Here is a 21,472-nt window from a genome sequence, read left to right on the forward strand (position 1 = left end):
CAGTCGGCATTTTCAAGAGCCAGAGGACTGGGTAATCAACGACGAAGTGTTAGAAGACATCTTCGGGGAATGGGGGCGCCCGCAAGTGGACCTCTTCGCGGACGAGCAAAACACAAAATGCCGAGGCTTCGCCTCAAGATACCATCGACCAGGATCCCTAGGGAATGCCCTTTTGATCAATTGGTCAATGACATTTGTGTACGCTTTTCCGCCTCTCCCACTAATTCCCAAGGTGGTGACCAAGCTACAGAATTCATCTGCCAAGATGATACTCATAGCACCGGACTGGCCGAGGCAGTGGTGGTACACGGATCTCCTACACATGTCGATCCGCCCCCACAAGCGGCTGCCGTGCAGGCCGGACTTGTTATCCAAGATGCAGGGGAAGATTTACCATCCCAGCCTTCCCTCGCTGAGCTTAACAGCATGGCTCCTGAAGTCCTCCAGTATGGCCATCTGAACCTCCCTCAAGAGTGTATGTCCATACTGAAGGAAGCCAGGAGGCCTTCGACAAGACACTCCTACTTCTGTAAGTGGAAAAGATTTTATATATGGTGTGCTCAGCATCATTATGATCCCACTAAATGCCAGGAGGATGTAATTTTGCCCTATCTTCTACATTTAGCAAGGGCAGGGTTGAAATTTTCATCCATAAAGGTTCACCTAGCAGCCATAACAGCATACAGGCGTTCGCCTTCACAGCAGTCATTTTTTAAAGTGCAGGTAGTGAAGGATTTCTTGCAAGGACTCAAGAAAGTCTATCCCCCTGTTAGACCTCCCTCTCCTTCCTGGGAGCTAAACTTGGTTCTGTCGAAGCTCATGGGTTCGCCTTTTGAGCCTATTCATAAGGCTACCCTACAGCACCTCACATGGAAGACAGCATTTTTAATAGCCATCACTTCAGCACGGAGGGTCAGTGAGATACAGGCCCTCTGTTCTAAAGAACCCTACACTGTTTTTCATCTAAATAGGGTGGTGATGAGAACTCACCCTTCGTTCCTACCCAAGGTGGTATCGGAGTTTCATGTAAACCAAGCCATCTCCTTACCAACCTTTTTTCCCAACCCCTCCTCTCCGGCAGAGAGGGCGTTGCATTCTCTGGATGTCAGAAGGGTCCTAAAATTCTACCTAGATAGGACTAAGAATGTCAGGAAATCTGATCAATTGTTTGTGAACTATGGGGTCGTCCGTATGGGCTTTGCGGCTTCCAAACGTTCCATTGCTAGGTGGATTGTTTCAAGTATTACATTGGCCTACCAACTGGCTCAGAAACCATTGGGGGCGCGCCCTAAAGCGCATTCGACAAGAGGAAAAGCGGCTACCGCGGCTTTTCTCAATAATGTCCCACTCTCCGAGATCTGCAAGGCAGCCACTTGGAGATCTGTCCACACTTTTACCAGGCACTATTGTCTGGATTCGGACACCAGAGCAGACACTCAAGTAGGACAAGCCTCCTTGAGGAATCTGTTCCATGCATAATCATTTTCATGATTCTCTTTCTCCATGGGTGATACAACCTTAGTTTCATTTGCCTGCAGGTGGAAGGGGAGCTTGCTACTCTATTCAGTGCTTATGACTATTGATGAGGATCCCCTGGAAGAGAAGGGTAAGTTACTTACCTGTAATCCTAGTTCTCTTCCAGGGGTATCCTCATCAAAGTCATAAGCAACCCACCCACCTCCCCAGGCAAATGAGAAGAAGTGTATTATTCATTATGGAAAGGATATATCTTTGTGTTTAGGACTACGGTCCCGCAAAGAACAACTGACCTAACTGTCACCCCTGAGGCATGATGGGATATGGAAGTCAGGGCTGCCTTAAAGGCACGGTGCCAGTTTTTACCTGTACAGGGCTTTTTAGTCTCTATGGTATTATATTGCAATGCAGCCTGCAGGCTGGCAATGTGTTGTACATCTGTGTTTTTCCACAGTTTGTTCTCTTTATTTTTTGCTTTCTCATGAGTGTTTACCTCATTAAAAAAAAAAAAAAAAAGAGAGATTTAGGTGTATTGTTATACCTTTATTTATATATATATATATATATATATATATATGTGTGTTATTGGATGTGTATATTTACATTGCCTAGCCTTTTATGGGAGCTGCATTTGCTTGGAAAAAATGATATATGTTTATACATATACAGAGCTGTATATATGTATGTTTTTTACATATATAATTTTATTATTTCCGGGGTCCCCGCACATGGGCGGGAATATTCAGTGCTTATGACTTTGATGAGGATACCCCTGGAAGAGAACTAGGATTACAGGTAAGTAACTTACCCTTTTACCATATTTACTGCATTTGGCCAAATCTGGCCTTAAATTTTCCTCTATTAAAGTCTATCTTGCAACTATCACAGCATATAGAAAATCCCCATCTCAGGTTTCCTGTTTTTTGAATTCCTGTGGTCAAGATTTTCTCGAGGGATTAAGAAAGGTTTACCCACCAATCGGGGCTCCTTCTCCACCTTGGGAACTCAACATAGTTCTAACAAAATTGATGGGTGCTCCCTTTGAGCCTATTCACAGAGCTTCTTAAACATTTGACATGGAAAGCCGCTTTTCTAGTGGCTATCACCTCTGTTCGCAGAGTGAGTGAGATCCAGGCGCTATGCTGTAAAGAGCCCTACACTGTTTTTCATTCAGACAGAGTGGTTTTAAGAACACATCTGAGTTTCTTACCCAAAGTAGTTTTGGATTTCCACATTAATCAGGCAATCACTCTTCCCACATTCTTTCCGAATCCTTCAAATCCTCCGGAAAGGTCCCTCCAGTCTCTGGATCTCAATAGGGTTCTGAAGTTCTACTTAGATAAGACAAAGAGCTTGAGTAAAACGGACCGACTGTTTATAAACTATGGGTCCCTAAATACTGGTTCTGCAGCTTCTAAAAGATCTATCTCTAGGTGGATAGTGTCTTGTATATCTTTGTCCTACCAACTGGCAAATTGAGTCCTCCCGGGCAAGCCTACGGCCCATTCTACCAGGGGAAAGGCCTCGACTACGGCTCTCCTTAGAAACATACCTATGGCAGAGATTTGTAAAGCGGCCACATGGCGCTCAGTGCATACTTTCACTCGCCATTACTGTTTGGACTCTGATACACAGGCCGATGCTCAATTTGGGCAAGCCTCACTTGTTTGGATGATTACATATTAGATACTATGTTACTTGTTCTTGGTGCTGTTTACTCATCCGCGAGGAAGTAGGTGTATGGGCTTGCTACTCTATTCAGTGCTTATGACTATTGATGAGTATCCCCTGGAAGAGAAGGATAAGTTACTTACCTGTGATCCTAGTTCTCGTCCAGGGGTATACTCATCACTTCCACACCAGTTTCAGTTCACTGACGACTCCTCGTCAATGACACCTAACCCATCACCTGTGGATCCTGCATTGTTAATAAAGACACCCTTGTCAGCGACCGACGAAGAGAGAAAAAATCAGTTTCATACAGAAAATAAGCCACAAAAGGTTGACCACATCTTTAACATCACCAAGACAAGTACAATTATTGTTGCCTTCACATCTTTTAGATGATGATGATGACTCTTAAGATGCCAGTCTCTTTGGGGCAGCCTGAAAGCCTTCGCAGCTAAATGTAAATTGTCAGTAGGAGTCAGATGATCAAGACATTTAAATCTTCCTCCCGACTGTATGACCATCCTTAAGGAAACTAAACATCTGAACACCATAGCGCCTTGCGCTTTAAATTTGAAAATAATTGTTTTCTGGTGTCTTCAAAGCAACGATTCAATAAAATGCCTGGAGCATGGGTGCTCATAAATATTTTCTCAGAGGCCACAAATTACAGTCTGGAATGGGCTTGAGGAAGGCATCGATGCTGGGGTGGGCCATCCCTAAGGAGACAGGGACGTATGGGAGATTATCGAGACAGTTAAAAAACAATACCTTTTCAAAACTTGAAAGTGGGATATTTACAAAAAAACCTTGGTAATATATTTTCCCCATTGGCTTATGTTGAAACGGTAGGCCGTAGACCTAATATAAAGCCATTTTTGGCATCAGAAAATCTGGAGCCTCCCTCCTGAATGAATGGGTTCTATATAAAAAAAAGCCCAAAACCAAAAAAGGAAGTAGCTTGGTTAGTAAAAATGACAGAAAAAATAGAACTCTGGCAGCTGTTATTTCTCTGCTGCTCTTTCCCAGAGGAATGTCTGCGGGCTGCTGGGAGAGGTCGCCGGGTCGCCAGCGGGCCGTAGTTGGAGTACCACTGGCCTAGAGGATGCCATTTTACATGTTCTTCATTTGGCACAATCCAATCTACAATTCAACTCAATAAAAGTACATTTAGCTGCCATACCAGCATATAGAAAAGGACCAATTGAAAGATCCTTTTTTATGATGGCAGTTGTTAAAGACTTCTTAGAAAGATTAAAAGGGAATTTCCTCCTATTAGGCAGCCTAGTTTTATATAAATTAATGGCTCTCCTTTCGAACCCATAGATTAGACCTCAATGCAGCACCTTACTTGGAAGATAGCTTTTTTGGTTGTTGTTATGTCATCTTCTGTAGAACCATACAGGGTTTTAAAACAATAGAGTAGTGTTAAGAACACATTCCTCCTTTTTTACCAGATGTTGTTTCAGAGTTTTAAAACAATCAAATAATTGTACTTCCGGTATTTTTCAGTAACCCGTATTCCCAAGCAGAAAGGACTCTTCATTCCTTAGATCAGGGTTATCCAATCTTTTCTGTAATAAGAGCTAATTCCGTTCGCTGCAAATCATCTCAAGCAACTAATATTAGCGTTGTATTGGCTAGCAAATCAGACAAGAGTGCGATCATGGCCGCCTATGCACGTTTACCAGCAGTAATTGCATCAGGGCATGAAGCTGGGTTGCCAGCAGTGATGTAAAAAAAGCTTTTCCAATAAGGAATACCTTTATATGGGTAATACATAACAGCCATTGCTGTAATGTAGGGACATTACAGCAATGGCTGTTATGTATGGCACCAAGATAATATTGTTTGTAATACGTCTCCCGAATGCCATATGACTTTTCATTCAAATATCGGCTTTAAATATATTTTGGAAATACAACAATTTTCCCCAAACATCAGCGTATGAGTTTTGAAAATACACACATTTGCATAACAAATACACACTTTTCAATTTTGGTATGCATATATTAATTTAGCCAAGCAAAAACATCTCCTTTATTAGGCTGTACTGCGCACAGGAGAGCTACTTGCAGGTAGATGGAGAGCTACCAATAGCTCACAAGCTACTTGTTGGAGAAGTATTTTCTACCCTGAGATATCAACACAATACTTTAATTGTAAACAAGCAAGTAAGCTTAAATACACAGTGGTCTCCAGGGGGAGACCAAACCATGTACTAAAGAAGTGGAATGCGAACTGCGACCGAAGTCGGGACTTGAAACACAAGACTCAGAAGAGCTGGTGACCCAAGGAACCACCTGAGGTAAGTACCCAGGAACCCCACAGAGGCTGTGTGCAAAGAGGAAACACAGCCGCGTACTCAATACAAGTCAATGGGAAATTCGCGGTTGCAGTTTTCAAGAAAAAGGACCCTTCCCGGTAGACCCTGAAGAAACCCGGTGGAAGAAAGAAGGTTGGAGAGTCACCCCACCCGTGGACACCCCAGGAAGCAGGATACCTACCTACACCAGGGAAGCTGGGCTCATAGGTGCAACGTGACATTGGAAACAGCCGTAGACCACAATGGAGGACTTCAGAAAAGATGCCGCTGACGAAGAAGGTGAAAGAGTCTGGTGGAATCCAAGCACGGAATCTTGAAGAGGAGTACCTGCAAGCAGAGGGGACAGAGTCTATGCCACTCGGAAGTGATCAGGAGGCATGGAAGACCAATGACCACCGATGACGGAAGATGTAGTAGTGATGACGGTGATCTTTTCGATGCAGCTGTGAGGACCAGGCGACGCTGTGGAAGACCAAGAGCCATTCACGAACTATCCCATGTTGGAAGTCGAGAAACAGGGAGTTGGTATCCGGCAGGAGTACCAACAAGCCTTGGCAGCAGCAACAGACGTGATAAACAAAAAAAGAGCAACTTTGGGAAGAGCAAGTTATAAGGGACTCACCAATTGCAGGAGAGTCAGAGCAGGCCCGAGCAAGCAGGGGAGCCCACTGAAGCCTAAGAAGACCCTCAAGACGACCCACCGGCCAAAGGCAGAGGAGTCGCAAGAGGACCTCAAGCAGCTCACCAAAGATGCAGGCCCACGGTGCAGAGGATGCGGTGAGGACAAAGATCTGGGTAGGAAGAGTTGCTGGGTGCGGGAGCTTCTTTGTAGCCCGAAGATCTCTGGAAGACCGAGCAGGAGTCTTCCTTGCTGCAGCCTCGGTTCCAGTTGAAGTCCAGCGAAGCCCAAGGTGCCCAGACGGTTAAAGTTGAGGTGGTTTCAGATCTGAATCTTGTCCCACGACGAATCTGAAGAGCTACCAGTAGTTAAGCCCTTAAGTACCTTAGGGAAAGGGTTGGAACGATTCAGGGGTCCCTCTCAGAGGAGGGGCTGGACAGAGGGGAGGATACTCCCATGTCATATCCAGTTTTGTACCAGACCGGGAGCCAAGGGTTCCCTGAACTTGCTCAAACTGAAGTATGCAAGGAGAGCACCAAATGTACCCTTCAAAGCAGTCTGGTGGTGCTGGCAAGCGCCCCCACCCCAGACCAATAAACTAAGTCCTGTCTGGGAGGTGGTCACACCTCCCTGTGACAGGAAACCTATTGTTCTACCTTCCCCTGCTCGAGCTTGACTGGGTAGCAGGAGGGCAGAATTATGTCTGTGGTCGGCAGCAGCACTAGCTTGCTGTAAGACCCTGAAAGGCTGGTAACTGGAATGCGGGGGGCACCCTAGGGGAGCCCCCAGTACATGGGATCCTACATCCAACACTGGAATCGGTGTTGGGGTTGGATTGCAACATGTTTGATACCAAACATGACTGGTTTCGGTGCAGCTAATATATAGTATAGATCAAGTAAATTACGAAATGTCCCCTATGTACTAAATGGCTGACCAAACTTACAAAGCCGGGAGAATCGACTTCAGGATTTGTAGGGGGTGTCTTGCTCATGCAGGGTACACTCACACTTATAACCTAGCACCCTGCCTTCAGGATTGAAAAGCCTACCTTAGGGGTGACTTATAGGTTTTAAGTGCAGTGACCTCAGATACAAGAAAACCTATATCTGTCGTAAGTGATGCTAGCACCTGCTTACACAAGTTGCAATGCTAGGCCTGTAGCCACAGTTTGAGTGGTCTCACATGGGTGGTACAATACATGCTGCAGCCCAAGGGAGACCTATGCCCTGGGTGCCTTAGTGCCATACTCTAGGGACTTACATGAGTACACCAGTAGCCAATTGGGAAGGTATCAAAGTACTTACCACAGTCCAATTTAGGGAGAAAGCACAGTGACTGGGGTCCTGATCAACAGGATCCCAGTCAGACTAGTCCACAACATACTGACACCAGGCAAACAAGGGGGGTAGCCATTCTAAAAGGATCCCACCTACCTGGGTGTGTCCAGTAATTTGTCTCACGGGAAGCTATTTCTCCCTCCATCTCCGGTAGCAACAGTAATAGTGGATGCCTCCACTCTATGGTGGGGAGCTCATTGGGGGATCTGGATATCAAAGGTCTTTGGTCTCAAGAGGAAAGATTGTTGCATATCAATCTTCTGGAACTCCGGTCAGTCAGTTCAAGTCTTCACAGACAATACTACTGCAATGTGGTATATAAACAAACAGGGAAGAGTAGGGTCATATCTTTTCTGCAGAGAAGCTCTGTGATAAATGGTACTGGGCTCAGGACCATTGGATTTGCATCATCTCAAGTCACTTGGCCGGAGCTCTGAATATACGTGCGTACAGTCTCAGTCGGCATTGTTCAGACAATCACGAGTGGCGTGTGCATCAGGAAGTGGTTCAGCACATTTTCTCAAGGTGGCGGATTCCTTAGTTAGACCTGTTTGCCACTCACGAGAACACGCACTGCCTGTCGTTCTGCCACCTCAAGTATCCGATGCAGGGAGCATTTGGTGATGCATTTCAATTGGACTGGGGCTCCCTGCTGCTCTACGCGCTTACCCCATACCCTTGATTCCTCAGGTTCTGAGGAAGATTCTCCAAGAAGAGGCCCAAGTCAAATTAATAGCCCCCGATTGGCCATGAAGGGCGTGGTAGTTAGACCTTCTTTACCTATCAGTTTTGGCCTCTGCTCCGTCTCCCTCTCAGGGCAGATCTCCTCTCACAGGTGCAGGGGCAGATTCTACACCCCCACCTCCATGGGCTGCACCTTCATGCCGGGAGATTGAATGGGGCACCTGAGTTCATTCTCTCTCCCATCTGATGTGGTCGATGTTATTTTATTGGCCAGAAAACACTCCACCAAGACAGTCTGTGCTGGCAGATGGGTGAAATCTGTGATATGGGGTGGAGAGAAGTCAATTGACCCTTCAAAGGCCCATTTGTCGGAAGTTTTGAGTTTTGTGCGCTCCCTGGCGCAGCAAGGTTGCATGGTTACAATGGTTAAGGTGTGTTTGTCTGCCCTATCAGCATTCCTTTGTTTGCCTGATCAACATTCCCTTTTTAGGTCCCCTGTAGTTATATGGTTCATTAAGGGCTTACTAATAAGTTTCCTCCCACTCCATTTATTATGCCTCAGTGGGATCGTAATCTAGTGCTTATATAACTTATGTGTTCTCCTTTTGAACCCTCACACAGTTACCCCTGCTAGAAGGGTGAGTGAGCTACAGGCTCTTAGTACTAAGCTTCCTTTCATGACCTTTCATGCGGATAAGTTGGTGCTTAGAAGCACAGCTGCTTTCCTGCCAAAGGTGGTCACTCCGTTCTATTTGGAGAAGTCTATTAGTTTGCCTTCTTTGTACCCTCACCCACATCCATCGAATGGGAGGGGAGAGACTACCTCGTTTGGACCCTAAGAGGGCTGTGAGCATCTATATAGACAGAACTCGTGAGTTCAGATTGGATGACCAGCGGTTTGTTGGATAATTTGGCAAAATGGAAGTACATAAGAGGACTTTGTGCAGATGGATAATCCTATGTATCAACACCTGCTACGCCATGGCTAAGAAGAAGCCACCTGAAGGTATTAGAGCTCATTCTACTAGAGGTAAGTCTTCAGCTTTTGTTTTGGGTAGAGGTGTCCCTGTGGTTGACATTTGCAAAGCAGCAACTTGGGCCTCCCTCACACTTATGCAAAGCACTATTGTCTAAATTCCAAAGAGAGGAGGGATGGTCACTTCGTTCGTTCTGTTTTGCAAGAGGAAGACAGGCACCCGATCCTGGGTGCGCAACTTCTTGGTTATCCTATTCAAAAGGTGAGGAATCCGCAGGTCGATGTATCAAAAGAATAAGTTAGTTACCTTCGGTAACGCTTTTTCTGGTGGATACAGTATCTACCTGTGGATTCCTCACTGCCCCACCCGCTTCCCCGTTGCCTGTCTTCGTATACCGAAAATGAGTTTGGTTGTATTTCATCTTTGGCGTTTCCAATAGGAATGCCATGATTTTCATGGCTATGCTATTGCATATACATTTGAAATGCTTTTTGTTATATTTATAAATGTATGAGATTGTGTTGGTCTGTGCCGTTGCTATGTATGTTATGGCATAGGCATTGTTAGTTCAGCCTCTCGCCTAGAAGGCATGGGAAAATGGGTGGAAACTGATGTCAGCACATGGACGAGGTCTTATGGCTCCGATAACATCACGTGGAGACTTGTGCAGAGGGTGGTATTGTGACGTCCTTTGTAGGAAGGTGGATATCTGACTATGGTTACCCCCAACTTTTTGCCTAGTGTCTAGCCGGTTTTTCGACTTAGTTGGCCTGAGATCCTGCCATTCAGGGTCTCAGGCTGTCTGCTCTCTCTTTAAAATGGACTCCATGTACCCTAGGTACATAACCAATTGGTAAGGATCACCTTATTGGACCCTGTACAGTGTACCCTAGGTACCCAGGGCATAGGTGTACCCTAGGCCTCCCAGGGGCTGCAGCATGTATTATGCCACCCCTAGTCTGGCCTTCCAATCAGACACAACTGGCTGATCACTCAGCTGGGGCAAGGCCGTGTAATCACCCCTTGCTTAGATATAGTATGCCTATATCTACCCTTATATATAGACACATGTGTACCTATCAGTCACTCCTATGGCAGGCCTTAACAATCCTGGAGGCAGAGTGCTTGGTAACATGTGAGATGGTGCTCTAGCATGAGCTGAGCCTGTCTGCAGCTTTCGGAACCATGTCCTTATAGCTGTTCTATGATATAGCCTACCATATACTCATAAAGTGCCTTATAATCTTAAATGGTTATGGTAACTATGGTTTGACTTTATCAAAGCATGTCGTGTAAGGTGTCTAACATTTTGGAATAATACCCCCATACCATTTCTGGTGATGAGGATATTATTCCTCCCTTCTAGAGGGAGAGACATGTTAAAATCCTACTTTGCTGTTTAACTCTAACCAAAACCTCAGCATCACAAAATGGATGCTGCTGCCACAGACACAAGTCTGACCTCCTGCTGCTGGGAGTGATCCCGGCAAGGGAGGCTTGGACAATAGGTTTCCTGCTTGGGGAGGTGCTAGCACCTCCCCAGACAGACTTTAGTGTATTGGGGCAGGGAGGGCTGAAAGGAATGAGACATGCCTGGGGCACACAAGGTGTCCCATGCATAGTCCAGTTCAAACCGGTGCTGGGGCACTCCAGCCCCAGTCCTGGCGCGAAACTGGACAAAGGGAAGGGGGTGTAACCACCCCCCTCCCAGGTCCCACCCATAAGGCGTGACCTAGCAGGTAACCCAGCCCCCCAGATTGGTATAAGAGTGGTAGCTGGGCCCCAGGAGATTAGATTATCCTGAACCTGCAACTTGAACAGAAACTCTCGACCTTCGACATTCGACGTAAGAAGAAGACTGAAGAATCTCCCTTGTGGCCAAGGAGTGGCTACCCTGTGCAAACAGGCACCATCAAGAGACTACCCTTTGCTTTGCTGAAGTTCTACGAGGGACCGACTGCAGAGCCCGACCAGAGCCTTGACTTCCAGACTTCTCCGACCCTGATCCACATCCACAGCCGAGCTGAGATCCGTGGAGGCGACGAGAGACGTGGGACCGGCTACCTGGGAAAAGTGGCTAGTATCTTCCAGCGCAGCTTCTGAGGCACCCTCGAAGTTGTGCACCGGGGATTGAGAAGCCCCAACCCCAAGCACCATCTGCACCGAAGACCAGCCCCCCACACTCCACGAGTCCTGCGTGGGGCCCTTCTGCATTTTCCTGCTTGCCGCGTCTGTCCAGTTGCTTGCCCGTTGGCTAGTGGCCTTTGTGACGACGCATCCAGAAATCTTCACCGCTGGTTTGGCTCCTCCAGACTGGCTCCCGCTTCCTTGCAAAAGAGAAGCACCCCAGACCTTCCTGGTCTGCACCAGAAGCAAGTCCTCCGTTCTTCGTGGGTTCCGCTTGCCAAGGCTTGGTGAGTCCTAGTCCAACTTTGACGCCGCCGACAGCAAGAGCCTTCGTGGGACAGCTCGCCTCCTGGTCCTGGTCGTCCTCGACGTTTCCTGGTCCTCGTGGCTGCAGCGACAAGCTTCACCTTCACCTGCAATCTTCACGACATCGCCTGGTTCCTTCCTGGTTCCACGTGGTCACTGGCTAGTGACCTTGACTCTGTCCCTTCTGCTTGCAGGTCTTCTCTCTTCTTGATCCCAGCCTAGGGATCCACCGGACACTCTTCACTGACTGCCTGTCAGCAACTTTCCTTTAGGCATCCATAGAAGTCCACGACGAAACCCGACGCAAGTTCACACCTATGCACCCGCAGCTTGTGGGCTAGGTAACTTGGGTACTTCGGTGCTCACGATGGTAGTGACTATCCTAGGGTCTAGTTTCCGAGTCTCGACTCTCTAGCTGCTTCAGAAGTGTCCTTAAACTGTTAATTGCTAACAACTACTATTTCTATCGACGTTTACGCATTACGCGTGAGTGTTTCCACTCTGCACCTGAATCCCGTGGGCCTCCCACTTCCTAACTGTTGCTAGTGTAGTGTAGCCCCAGCGATTCCCTAGGCCTAGGCCTATCCTATTTCCGTGACAGTGGTCCTTATACCATTTACTTAGTATATGGTTTGCGTGGCCCCTAGGGCCTAACTGTATTACTTACCTGTGTGACTTAATGTATGCTTAAATAAGACTGTGTTGTACTTACCTCTAATCTCATAAAGAGGGTTTGACTAGAATAAATACACTTTATTTTATATATATATCTGTTGTGGTGTCCTTTCATTTGGTATTCAAGGGATTATATATGGTATCACAGCTGGCTTCACATGCCATTCAGAGTTTAGCCTAAGACTGCTTTTGTCCATGCTACCACTAGGATAGCTGGTCTATAAGGTTGACTTTACAACCAATCACCATAAGGGTATTTGGACTGATATAAGGTGTACACTAGAACTAGTGACATCATACATCAGGCCAACTTCTCACATCCTTGTCGACGTGGAAGAGGTAGACCGAAAAGCTTCCATGGAATGCTGCGCATGGAGGATTTTCAGAAGGTGAGGAATCCACAGGTAGGTACTGTGTCCCCCAGAAAAAAAGCGTTACTGAAGGTAATTAACGTATTCTTTAAGACTGCAGAATTTATCATGTGTATCACATGTTTCCTGGCCTTTCCGAAGTAAGTTGAAGTGGATATGACTTTGAAAGAACTGCTCTGGGATCCCCGTACATGGGCGGGACTATGCAGTGTTTATGATTTCAATGAATACTCCCCTGAGAGAGACCTAGAATTACCTGCCCTTCCGCAGTATGACTTGGCTGTGACTGAGCCTCAGCATTTCTGCACAGCAAATTCTGGAAAAAATCTAATTGCGAAAGAGGTCAAGCTCAACAATTTTACCTCAGCTGAGCAAATGCTGTGCTCCCACTTTGCATATTGGAGAGAAAACATGCAGGGACGCGGTTGGGATGACTGATGATGCCTGTGTGTAGGAAGCAAGTCACCGCTCTTAGCCTGAGATGTTCACTCTCGAGCACGTTCAAAGATCTTGAGGTGACAGCATTATTTTGTAGCTGGGTTTCTGCTTCTGTATATAATTCCCAACTAGTGCTGAAGGAGGTAAATCAATACAGTGTGCTAAAATCTCCATATTGCTAAATTGTTGTATTTTGCTGTTTTGTTTGTAGGTAGACGTCTAAAGAAAACTCCTGAGAAGAAAACGGGGAACAAAGGCAAGATTCGATTTAATGCATAACATGAACAAAAACACATTTTTCCTAATGACTGCTATGGCTATCAGTATTATTTCCAAAGACATAAAAGTGGACTCCAATATATAAACAGTATTTAACAACCATATTCTATGCAAATGTAATATATTGTTTGACACTGGTTTTCACTTATAACATTTGTTTGCCTCAGCAGTGGACATCTTTAATATTTGAAGAACACCTTTTCATCTTGGTCTTCTCCAAGCCATACTTCTTGTTTATCACTTTACTTTTGTACAGCACACATTGTGTTGACTCCCTCTTAAGGGCACGTCTACCTATAAACTTGCACGCTAATCACACTGATCATGCCCCACACCTGTCCCAAGAAAGGGAAGATTTCGTTCTCGTTCACTTTGTTTCTTAAACATCTTTTTACTTGTGGCCCTTCTTTTCAATAAAAATTTTACTTTTCTCCAGTATTGGGGTGTCTTTCATAGATTCACATGCTTGAATATTCCCCGTCGTCGGAGTGGGAGTCCCACGGTAAATAAAAATAGCAATATATATAGTCATAATATACATAAATAATCACATAAATAGAGCTATGCAGGTGTAAAAACACCAAGAATGTACCTATATGAAATCTCCATAGGGATACATGGAGAGAGAAAAAAGACATTTGTAGTCTATCTCTGTCATTATCTTGGTCCAAACTACAGCCAATCAGGCGTCAGCACCTCTCCAGAACCTTCTCCTCAGAGTTCTTGACCTTCAGATTTTCTACCGCACGTCGTGTGACAGGGAGTCTCCCTGAGCTCTGCTCAGTTTTTGTCTGTCAGAATGTCTTCAAGTAAGAAATCTTTGTTTAGACCTTGTTCTTCGTGTGGAAAACTGCGTTTATTCTCTGAGGACCCACACAGTAAGTGTATTTACTGTTTGTATCCAGATCATGAGGTGGCAAAATGTAAATTTTGTAGAACCTTTACTACAAAGACTTTGAAGGACAGGGAAGGCCGTCTCTTATTGTGGCTACAGAGACTGAAAGATAAGGAGAATCCAGTTTCTGATATTGAAAGCCTTATTTCTGGCCGTTCCCAGACAGCCTCAAAGCGCAGTAGTGTGCAGAAGTTGCCATCTCCCTTCCTGAAGAAAAAGAAACTGTCTTTGGCTCTTACATCTGCCACATCTGCTGACTCACCTACTGTTTTGTCACCTTCGAGACCTAGTTCTCAGGCTGTTGAGGCGTCTACTTCCCAGTTTTCTGGAAAAAGACTGTCCGGCTCGTCGACGATGCTTCCGACGACGACATCAGCAGCGTGTTTGTCGACGATTGTCCCGTCGACGTTATCCTCGTCGACGGTAACCATCAGTACCACAAGGTCGGTGACTTCTATATTGCCCATTACATCGTCGTCGACGAAGAAGGAAAAGGTTCCGTCGACGATGACTTCGTCGTCGACGAAGAGTGTGAGATCGACTTCGTCGTCGATCTCGTCGACGGCTACTCCGTCGACGAAGAGGAAGAAGATTCCGACGGCGGCTCCGTCGACGACAGCTCCGTCGACGACGGCTCCGTCGACGATGAGTTTGTCGGCACAAATTTCGTCGACGATTGTTCCGTCGACCGCCGTTCCATCGACGGTGGCTCCGTCGACGAGGCCCTCTCCGAAAACGTCCTCGGTGACTACCATGCAGCCGTCGACGGCAGGTTCGTCAATAAGGATAAAAGTGAACAGACTATCATCTGCTCAAAGGTCATTGAGGGAGCAGCTGCCTCCCGCGACTTCAGCGCCGGTTTCATCTTTCGCTGTGGTTCCCTTGATGCCATTGCCACCTAGTACTGGCCTAGATAGGCAAGACGAGATTATTCCTGTGGAGGAGTCGCAGCTTCCATCACCATTATTTGCGACAGATTCTGAACAGGAGTCCGAGGAAGGTTTACCTGAATCTTTTGGAACGGCGCAAAGCCCATCCGACTTAATAATTAAATGCCAGGATGACAGTAGTGAGGCTGAAGATCCAGTTTACATGCAGCAGGTCCCTGCGAAACATTCAACGGCGACTCTGCCATTGTCACTCATAGCTAATCTCCAACGCATGTTGGACGATTATAACCAACGTTTTGCTCTGTCTCCGCAACATCCTGGGGTTCCGTCAACTCCTGTGGTTTCGACAAATATAACTCCGGTGCCGATTGGAAATCCTTCACCCCTGATACCGCCAGCACCACCAAGACAGCCTTCAACGAGGTTTTTACCTCACCAGGAGTTTGTGGAGGAGGTCCCTCAAGAAAGAGAAGAGGGTGAAATCCCAGATGATGATGGTGATGTTGATAACGACGACGATGATGATATGGCGGAGTGGGACGATTACCAGGCACAAACACCATCCCCCTCTCCGGTAGTATCTGGTGACTCACCTCCAGTGGACATAGCGACTTTTCACCAACTAATGGAAAGGGCGGCACAACGTTTTAAACTGACAACGGAGCGCAGAGAGGAAGATTGTTTCCTTTATGATTTCAAGAGTCAACCTTTTAAACAGACGCATACTATTCCCATTGTGGATTTCATTTGGGAAGAAGGCAAGAAGTTGATGAAAACACCGAATACCTTGCCAGCACAGGTGCCTCGATTAGAAAAGAAGTATAAGGCACCACTAGGAACCCCAGCATGCCTCACGGGTCAGTCAAGATCTGAGTCCGTCATTACGCAGGCAGCGCAACGTAGGGCGAAAAATCCTGCGTCTACTGTCACCGCACCACCGGATCGTGACGGACGTCGTATGGATGCCATAGGGCGTAAGTTTTCTTCAATGGCCTCTACTGTGGTTAGAGCGGCTAATGCCTTGGCCATCTTGGGTCGTTATGACCGACAAGTGTGGGCTGATATTTCAACTTTGGTTCAAGAACTGCCGGAGCCATCTAAAGGCGAAGCAATGAAGTTGCTCCAAGAGGGAGAAGCTACGTTGGCGGAAATGATTGATTGTGCAGTGGACATCGCATGCACGGGTTTCCGTCAGCTTGCTGGAGCGGCTGTTCTGCGCAGGCAGGGGTGGTTACGATCGACATCCTTTCGCCAGGAGGTGCAATCCATGATTCTAAACATGGCTTATGACGGAGAGGCGTTATTTGGAAATCACGTCGATGAAGCGCTCCAGTCCATAAAGAAAGATACTGAGACTGCTAAATCTCTCGGAAATTTACATTTTCAAAGACAAAATTTTCGTGGTGCACGCGGACGCGGCACCTCCTCAAATTTTCGAAGGGGGAATAATCAATACAGACCCAATAATCAAGGATCCAACCGCTATTCATATAGCCAGCACCAACAATCATCACGACAGCAGGCCTCCAAGTCGTATAGAGGGAAATCCTCATACAGAGGAAACGCGTCAAAAAGACAATGACTCTTACCAGACATACAAAGTTGGAGGTCGAATCTCTCTGTTCTTTTCTCAATGGTCCTCCATTACAAGGGACCGTTGGGTTTTGGACATTGTGAAAAAGGGGCACGCTTTAGAGTTCACCAAATTCCCTCCGTCCACACCACCCACCGGACCACCACCAGCTCACATCAAAGAACTTTTACATCAAGTTCGACTTCTAAGGCAAAAAGGAGCTATAGAGTTGGTACCAGTATCTCAAAGGGAAAAAGGATTTTATTCCCGGTTCTTTCTTATCACAAAGAAGAACGGAGAATGGAGGCCCATCCTCGATCTGAGGGCACTCAACAAATATCTAAAGAACCAATCCTTTCGTATGATGACGCTAGTAGAGATCTTGCGTTTACTCTCGCAGGAAGATTTCATGGCAACGATAGATCTCCAGGATGCCTATTTTCATATCCCTATATTACAACGTCAGCGGAAGTTCCTGCGTTTTCGAGTGGGTCAACACGATTTCCAATTCAAAGTGTTACCGTTTGGTCTGCGCTCGGCCCCTTGAGTGTTTACAAAGGTACTAGCTCCAGTGATAGCGTTTCTGCGACTCCAGGGAGTGCAAATATTTCCATACCTAGACGATTGTCTACTAAAATCACAGTCAAGCACTCACCTGCGACAACACACGCTTCTATGCCAGGAGGTGTTCCGCTCATTAGGTCTCTCCATAAATGCAGCGAAATCCCAACTTCATCCTTCGCAACAAAGGGACTTTCTGGGAGCCACTCTGGAAACGGTATCAGCAAAAGCGTTTCTCTCCCAGGAGCGTCTACAAAAGATACTACGGCTGGTGACTTTGATCAGGTCAAAAAAGTCAGTTTCTGTAAGACTGTTAAAATCATTTCTGGGGATGGCATCATCGTCCATTGCCTTGATTCCTCATTGCAGACTAAGGACACGTCCTATCCAGGAAGCACTGGATGTTCAATGGCGTCAAGTTTCGGGATCTTTCAACTACATGGTATGTGTCACAGATCAAATGAGGTCGGCACTCGAATGGTGGACAATACCAGCCAACTTAGCAGAAGGCACTTCATTTCTGTCGGTGACGCCGGACAGGACAATCACGACAGACGCCTCATTAGAGGGATGGGGCGCGCATTTAGAAGATCTCTCTGTAAAAGGAAGGTGGTCAACACATCAAAGAACTTGGCACATCAATAGGTTGGAGCTTATGGCGATTTTTCTGGCTCTAAAATCATTTCTACCCTTAATCCAAGGAGAATCAGTGCTAATACAGACAGACAACACAACCTGTATGCACTATGTAAACAAACAGGACGGAACGAAATCCCCGAGTCTGTCCAGGTTAGCTCAATCAATTTGGGATTGGTCTCTCAATCATCGCATCATGATTACAGCAGTTCATCTACCAGGAATATCCAATGTCCTAGCGGATTCCCTGAGCAGGTCCTCCTCATCGACCCACGAATGGGAATTACACCAACCAACTCTAGAGAGGATATTCCAACAATGGGGTCATCCACGGCTGGATCTCTTTGCTACGCCGGAGAACCGAAAATGCCTAGATTATGCAAGCTGGCATCCCCACAAAGGGTCGCAGGGAAATGCCCTTTTGATGAACTGGTGCAATCTATTTGCGTACGCTTTTCCTCCAATTCCCCTCATACCTCGGGTCCTTTGGAAGATGAAGAGACAACCTTGCCACCTGATTCTAATAGCCCCACGCTGGCCCCGACAGGCATGGTTCTCAGAATTGCTCCTGCTGTCCCAATGCCAACCAATCCTCTTGCAGCCTCGGACAGATCTGCTCACGATGAGCGAAGGGAGAATTTGTCATCCGAATCCCTCCTCACTGAGCTTATCGGCCTGGAACCTGAACACCATGAGTTCGCCCATCTAGACATCCCGCAGGATTGTAGGGACATTTTGGCCCAAGCAAGAGCACCCTCTACAGTCAGGACGTACAAGTTGAAATGGAAGAGATTCTGCCACTGGTGTGCTTCTAATGGAATCCACCCAATACATTCCACTGCACACCAATTACTACCTTTCTTCTTGCACCTAGCTAGTTCCGGACTGTCCCATGCAACCTTACGGGTTTTCCTAGCAGCGATTTCCCGTTTCCGACAGGATGGATCAAATTCCCTTTGTTCCTCAAGAATAATCCGCCAATTTTTTAAAGGCTTATTTCGAAAATTTCCGCCAATTCGGCGCCCTCCTCCGTTGTGGCATCTTAACATTGTGTTAGCGCAATTGATGAGACCACCGTTCGAGCCCATTCACAAGGCCGACTTAAAGTATCTAACTTGGAAAGTGGCCCTACTTCTGGCACTAACGTCTTCACGTCGTGTCAGTGACATCCATGCTTTTACCATCAAACCTCCTTTCCTGCAGTTCAAACCGGATGCTGTAGTGTTGCGTACCAATCCATCATTCCTACCCAAGGTGCCTTCTGATTTTCATATTAACGAGCCAGTGATATTAAAGACTTTCTTTGCTAATCCTCAGACACCTGCGGAGCAAAGGTTGCATTCTTTGGATGTGAAACGATGTTTAAAGTTCTACAGCAGCAGGACAGCTTCGTTTCGAAAATCCGGTCAGCTTTTTATAGCGTATGGACGCTGTCATAAAGGACGTCAGGTTATTAAACCGACAATTGCACGCTGGATTTCGACGGCTATTGTCTTCTGCCATCAAAAGGCAAACAAACCACTGCAGTCTTCAGTGAGAGCACACTCCACTAGGGCAGTATCATCATCTACCGCCTTATTTGCTGGAGTACCTTTGCAACACATCTGCAGAGCAGCTACGTGGTCGACCAGACACACGTTTACTAAGCACTACTGCTTGGCGGCTTTAAGCGAGGAGGATGCTGCAGTGGAACAGGCAGTGCTGCGCAATCTTTTTAAATAAGGTGAGCCTCTTCCTCCCGCCTCCATATTGTTTCCATTTACTGTTCAATACTATTCATTGCATTTATATACAGGTGGTTCTCCAGTATTGGTGTCTTTCATAGATTCACATGCGACCCTCCCTCCTCCCTTCAGAGGCTTTTTCCTCCTCATAAACTATGCATACACTTTGGTGCTACGAAAATCTGAGGTCAGGAACTCTGAGGAGAAGGTTCTGGAGAGGTGCTGACGCCTGATTGGCTGTAGTTTGGACCAAGATAATGACAGAGATAGACTACAAATGTCTTTTTTCTCTCTCCATGTATCCCTATGGAGATTTCATATAGGTACATTCTTGGTGTTTTTACACCTGCATAGCTCTATTTATGTGATTATTTATGTATATTATGACTATATATATTGCTATTTTTATTTACCGTGGGACTCCCACTCCGACGACGGGGAATATTCAAGCATGTGAATCTATGAAAGACACCAATACTGGAGAACCACCTGTTTACAGGTAAGTAACAATTGTTCTTACTTTGTCTGTTTCCCCAAGTCTGGAACTCTCTACCGCTTCCCATTCACGCTGCTACTTTTTTATCTTCCTACTTAAAAAAGAGCTGAAATCATTGCATCTAAACTGTCACTTTCCTCTCTCAAGTTCGTTGTTTTCGTTTAAAAGCTGGGAGCTTGGCATTTATCAGTAGGGGCCACTTTTGGAGTGTCATTTTACATTTGTGATGCTTACTGTGTTGCAACGTTTTATGCGCCATTTATGTTTCTTGTTTATTTTCGACTCAAAGTTTCAGACTAGTCCTGTAGACATTCATACTTAGCTTAAGCTTCAATGACACTAGTATCATTATTTCATTAGGCCATTTATGGTGTTCTTTGTAAAGTGCTCTGGTAATCTTAGGCCCTAGAAGTGCTATTAAAATGTACTCAATAAATAAATATATAAATTCTTCTTACAAGAAGAGTCAGGGTCTCTATGACTACCATGTTGTAAATAATTTGCTTTCTGAACACCTGATCTATGTTTTTGACACATTTAATTTCTGCTGGTGTATGCAGATTGCAAGGCTGAGATTGCTTTTCTGATGGATGGAAGTTATAACATCGGACAACGCAGGTTTAATCTTCAGAAGAACTTTATTGGAAAACTAGCCTTGATGCTGGGAATCGGAACTGATGGGCCCCATGTAGGGCTGGTACAAGCCAGGTACTTGCTTTAAAAACACATCTTTAAGATTGCTCATGATGTTTTTGTAATGAAAATGTGTTGATCTCACATCTTGCCTAACTAATGCAAAAACTGAGTCAGTCGAAAGTTCCGGAAGGAAGCCATTGCATGCAGCTTGCCAAAATTGTGATGAATGATTTCGTGCTTAGGCACAGCTTTCGCTGACTCCCTCTCAATGGTATTTTCCATGGTAGATTCCCCTCTTCACACCTGAAGAATGAACTGCATCTGTGTTTCTACATTCAAGCATCTTCATTGATTGTCCTAAAGATGTGAAACATTCCCTGTTGTCTATGTGGACCCGCAGCAAAATAAGGAGTGTGAAAGTAAAATGCAGTCTGCTTGACCTAAATTGTAAACAGAGTAAAAAAGAGACCTGTCCCTTTAAGAGTTTCAGGTGATTCTCCTACCTATGATGTACCATATAAGCAGTTCCCTGCACCTAGTCAGTTCTTTTTTCTGGCTGTTGTGAGAAGGATCTGAGAGCAAATTAGAGGTTTCACTTCAGCTTTTTCTCAAAGTCTTTTGAGACTTTTTTTTCACATGCACTTGATGTTTTAGACCCCTTTCTCGCTAGGGAATTTTTTGTTTCCAAGTTTATTTGTCCACATAGAATGCTCTTTACGTGCCATTCCTGTTGAAGAAAGAAAGTGGTTACAGATCCTCCACAGATGTGGCACGG

At 45.9% G+C, this 21,472-nt stretch overlaps 1 protein-coding gene across 1 annotated transcript in view; it reads left to right on the forward strand.

Moving 5' to 3' along the window:
- The window catches only part of COCH (cochlin), a 578,282-nt gene that overhangs the window by 345,748 nt on the left and 211,062 nt on the right, over window positions 1–21,472 (forward strand). The window contains exons 7-8 of the mRNA XM_085627370.1: window positions 13,219–13,263; window positions 20,622–20,769. Of these exons, the coding sequence (XP_085483496.1) occupies window positions 13,219–13,263; window positions 20,622–20,769 (193 nt within the window). The remainder of the gene's footprint in view (window positions 1–13,218; window positions 13,264–20,621; window positions 20,770–21,472) is intronic.

This window comes from Triturus cristatus, chromosome 9 (genome assembly GCF_964204655.1).
Source record: "Triturus cristatus chromosome 9, aTriCri1.1, whole genome shotgun sequence".
NCBI lineage: Eukaryota > Metazoa > Chordata > Amphibia > Caudata > Salamandridae > Triturus > Triturus cristatus.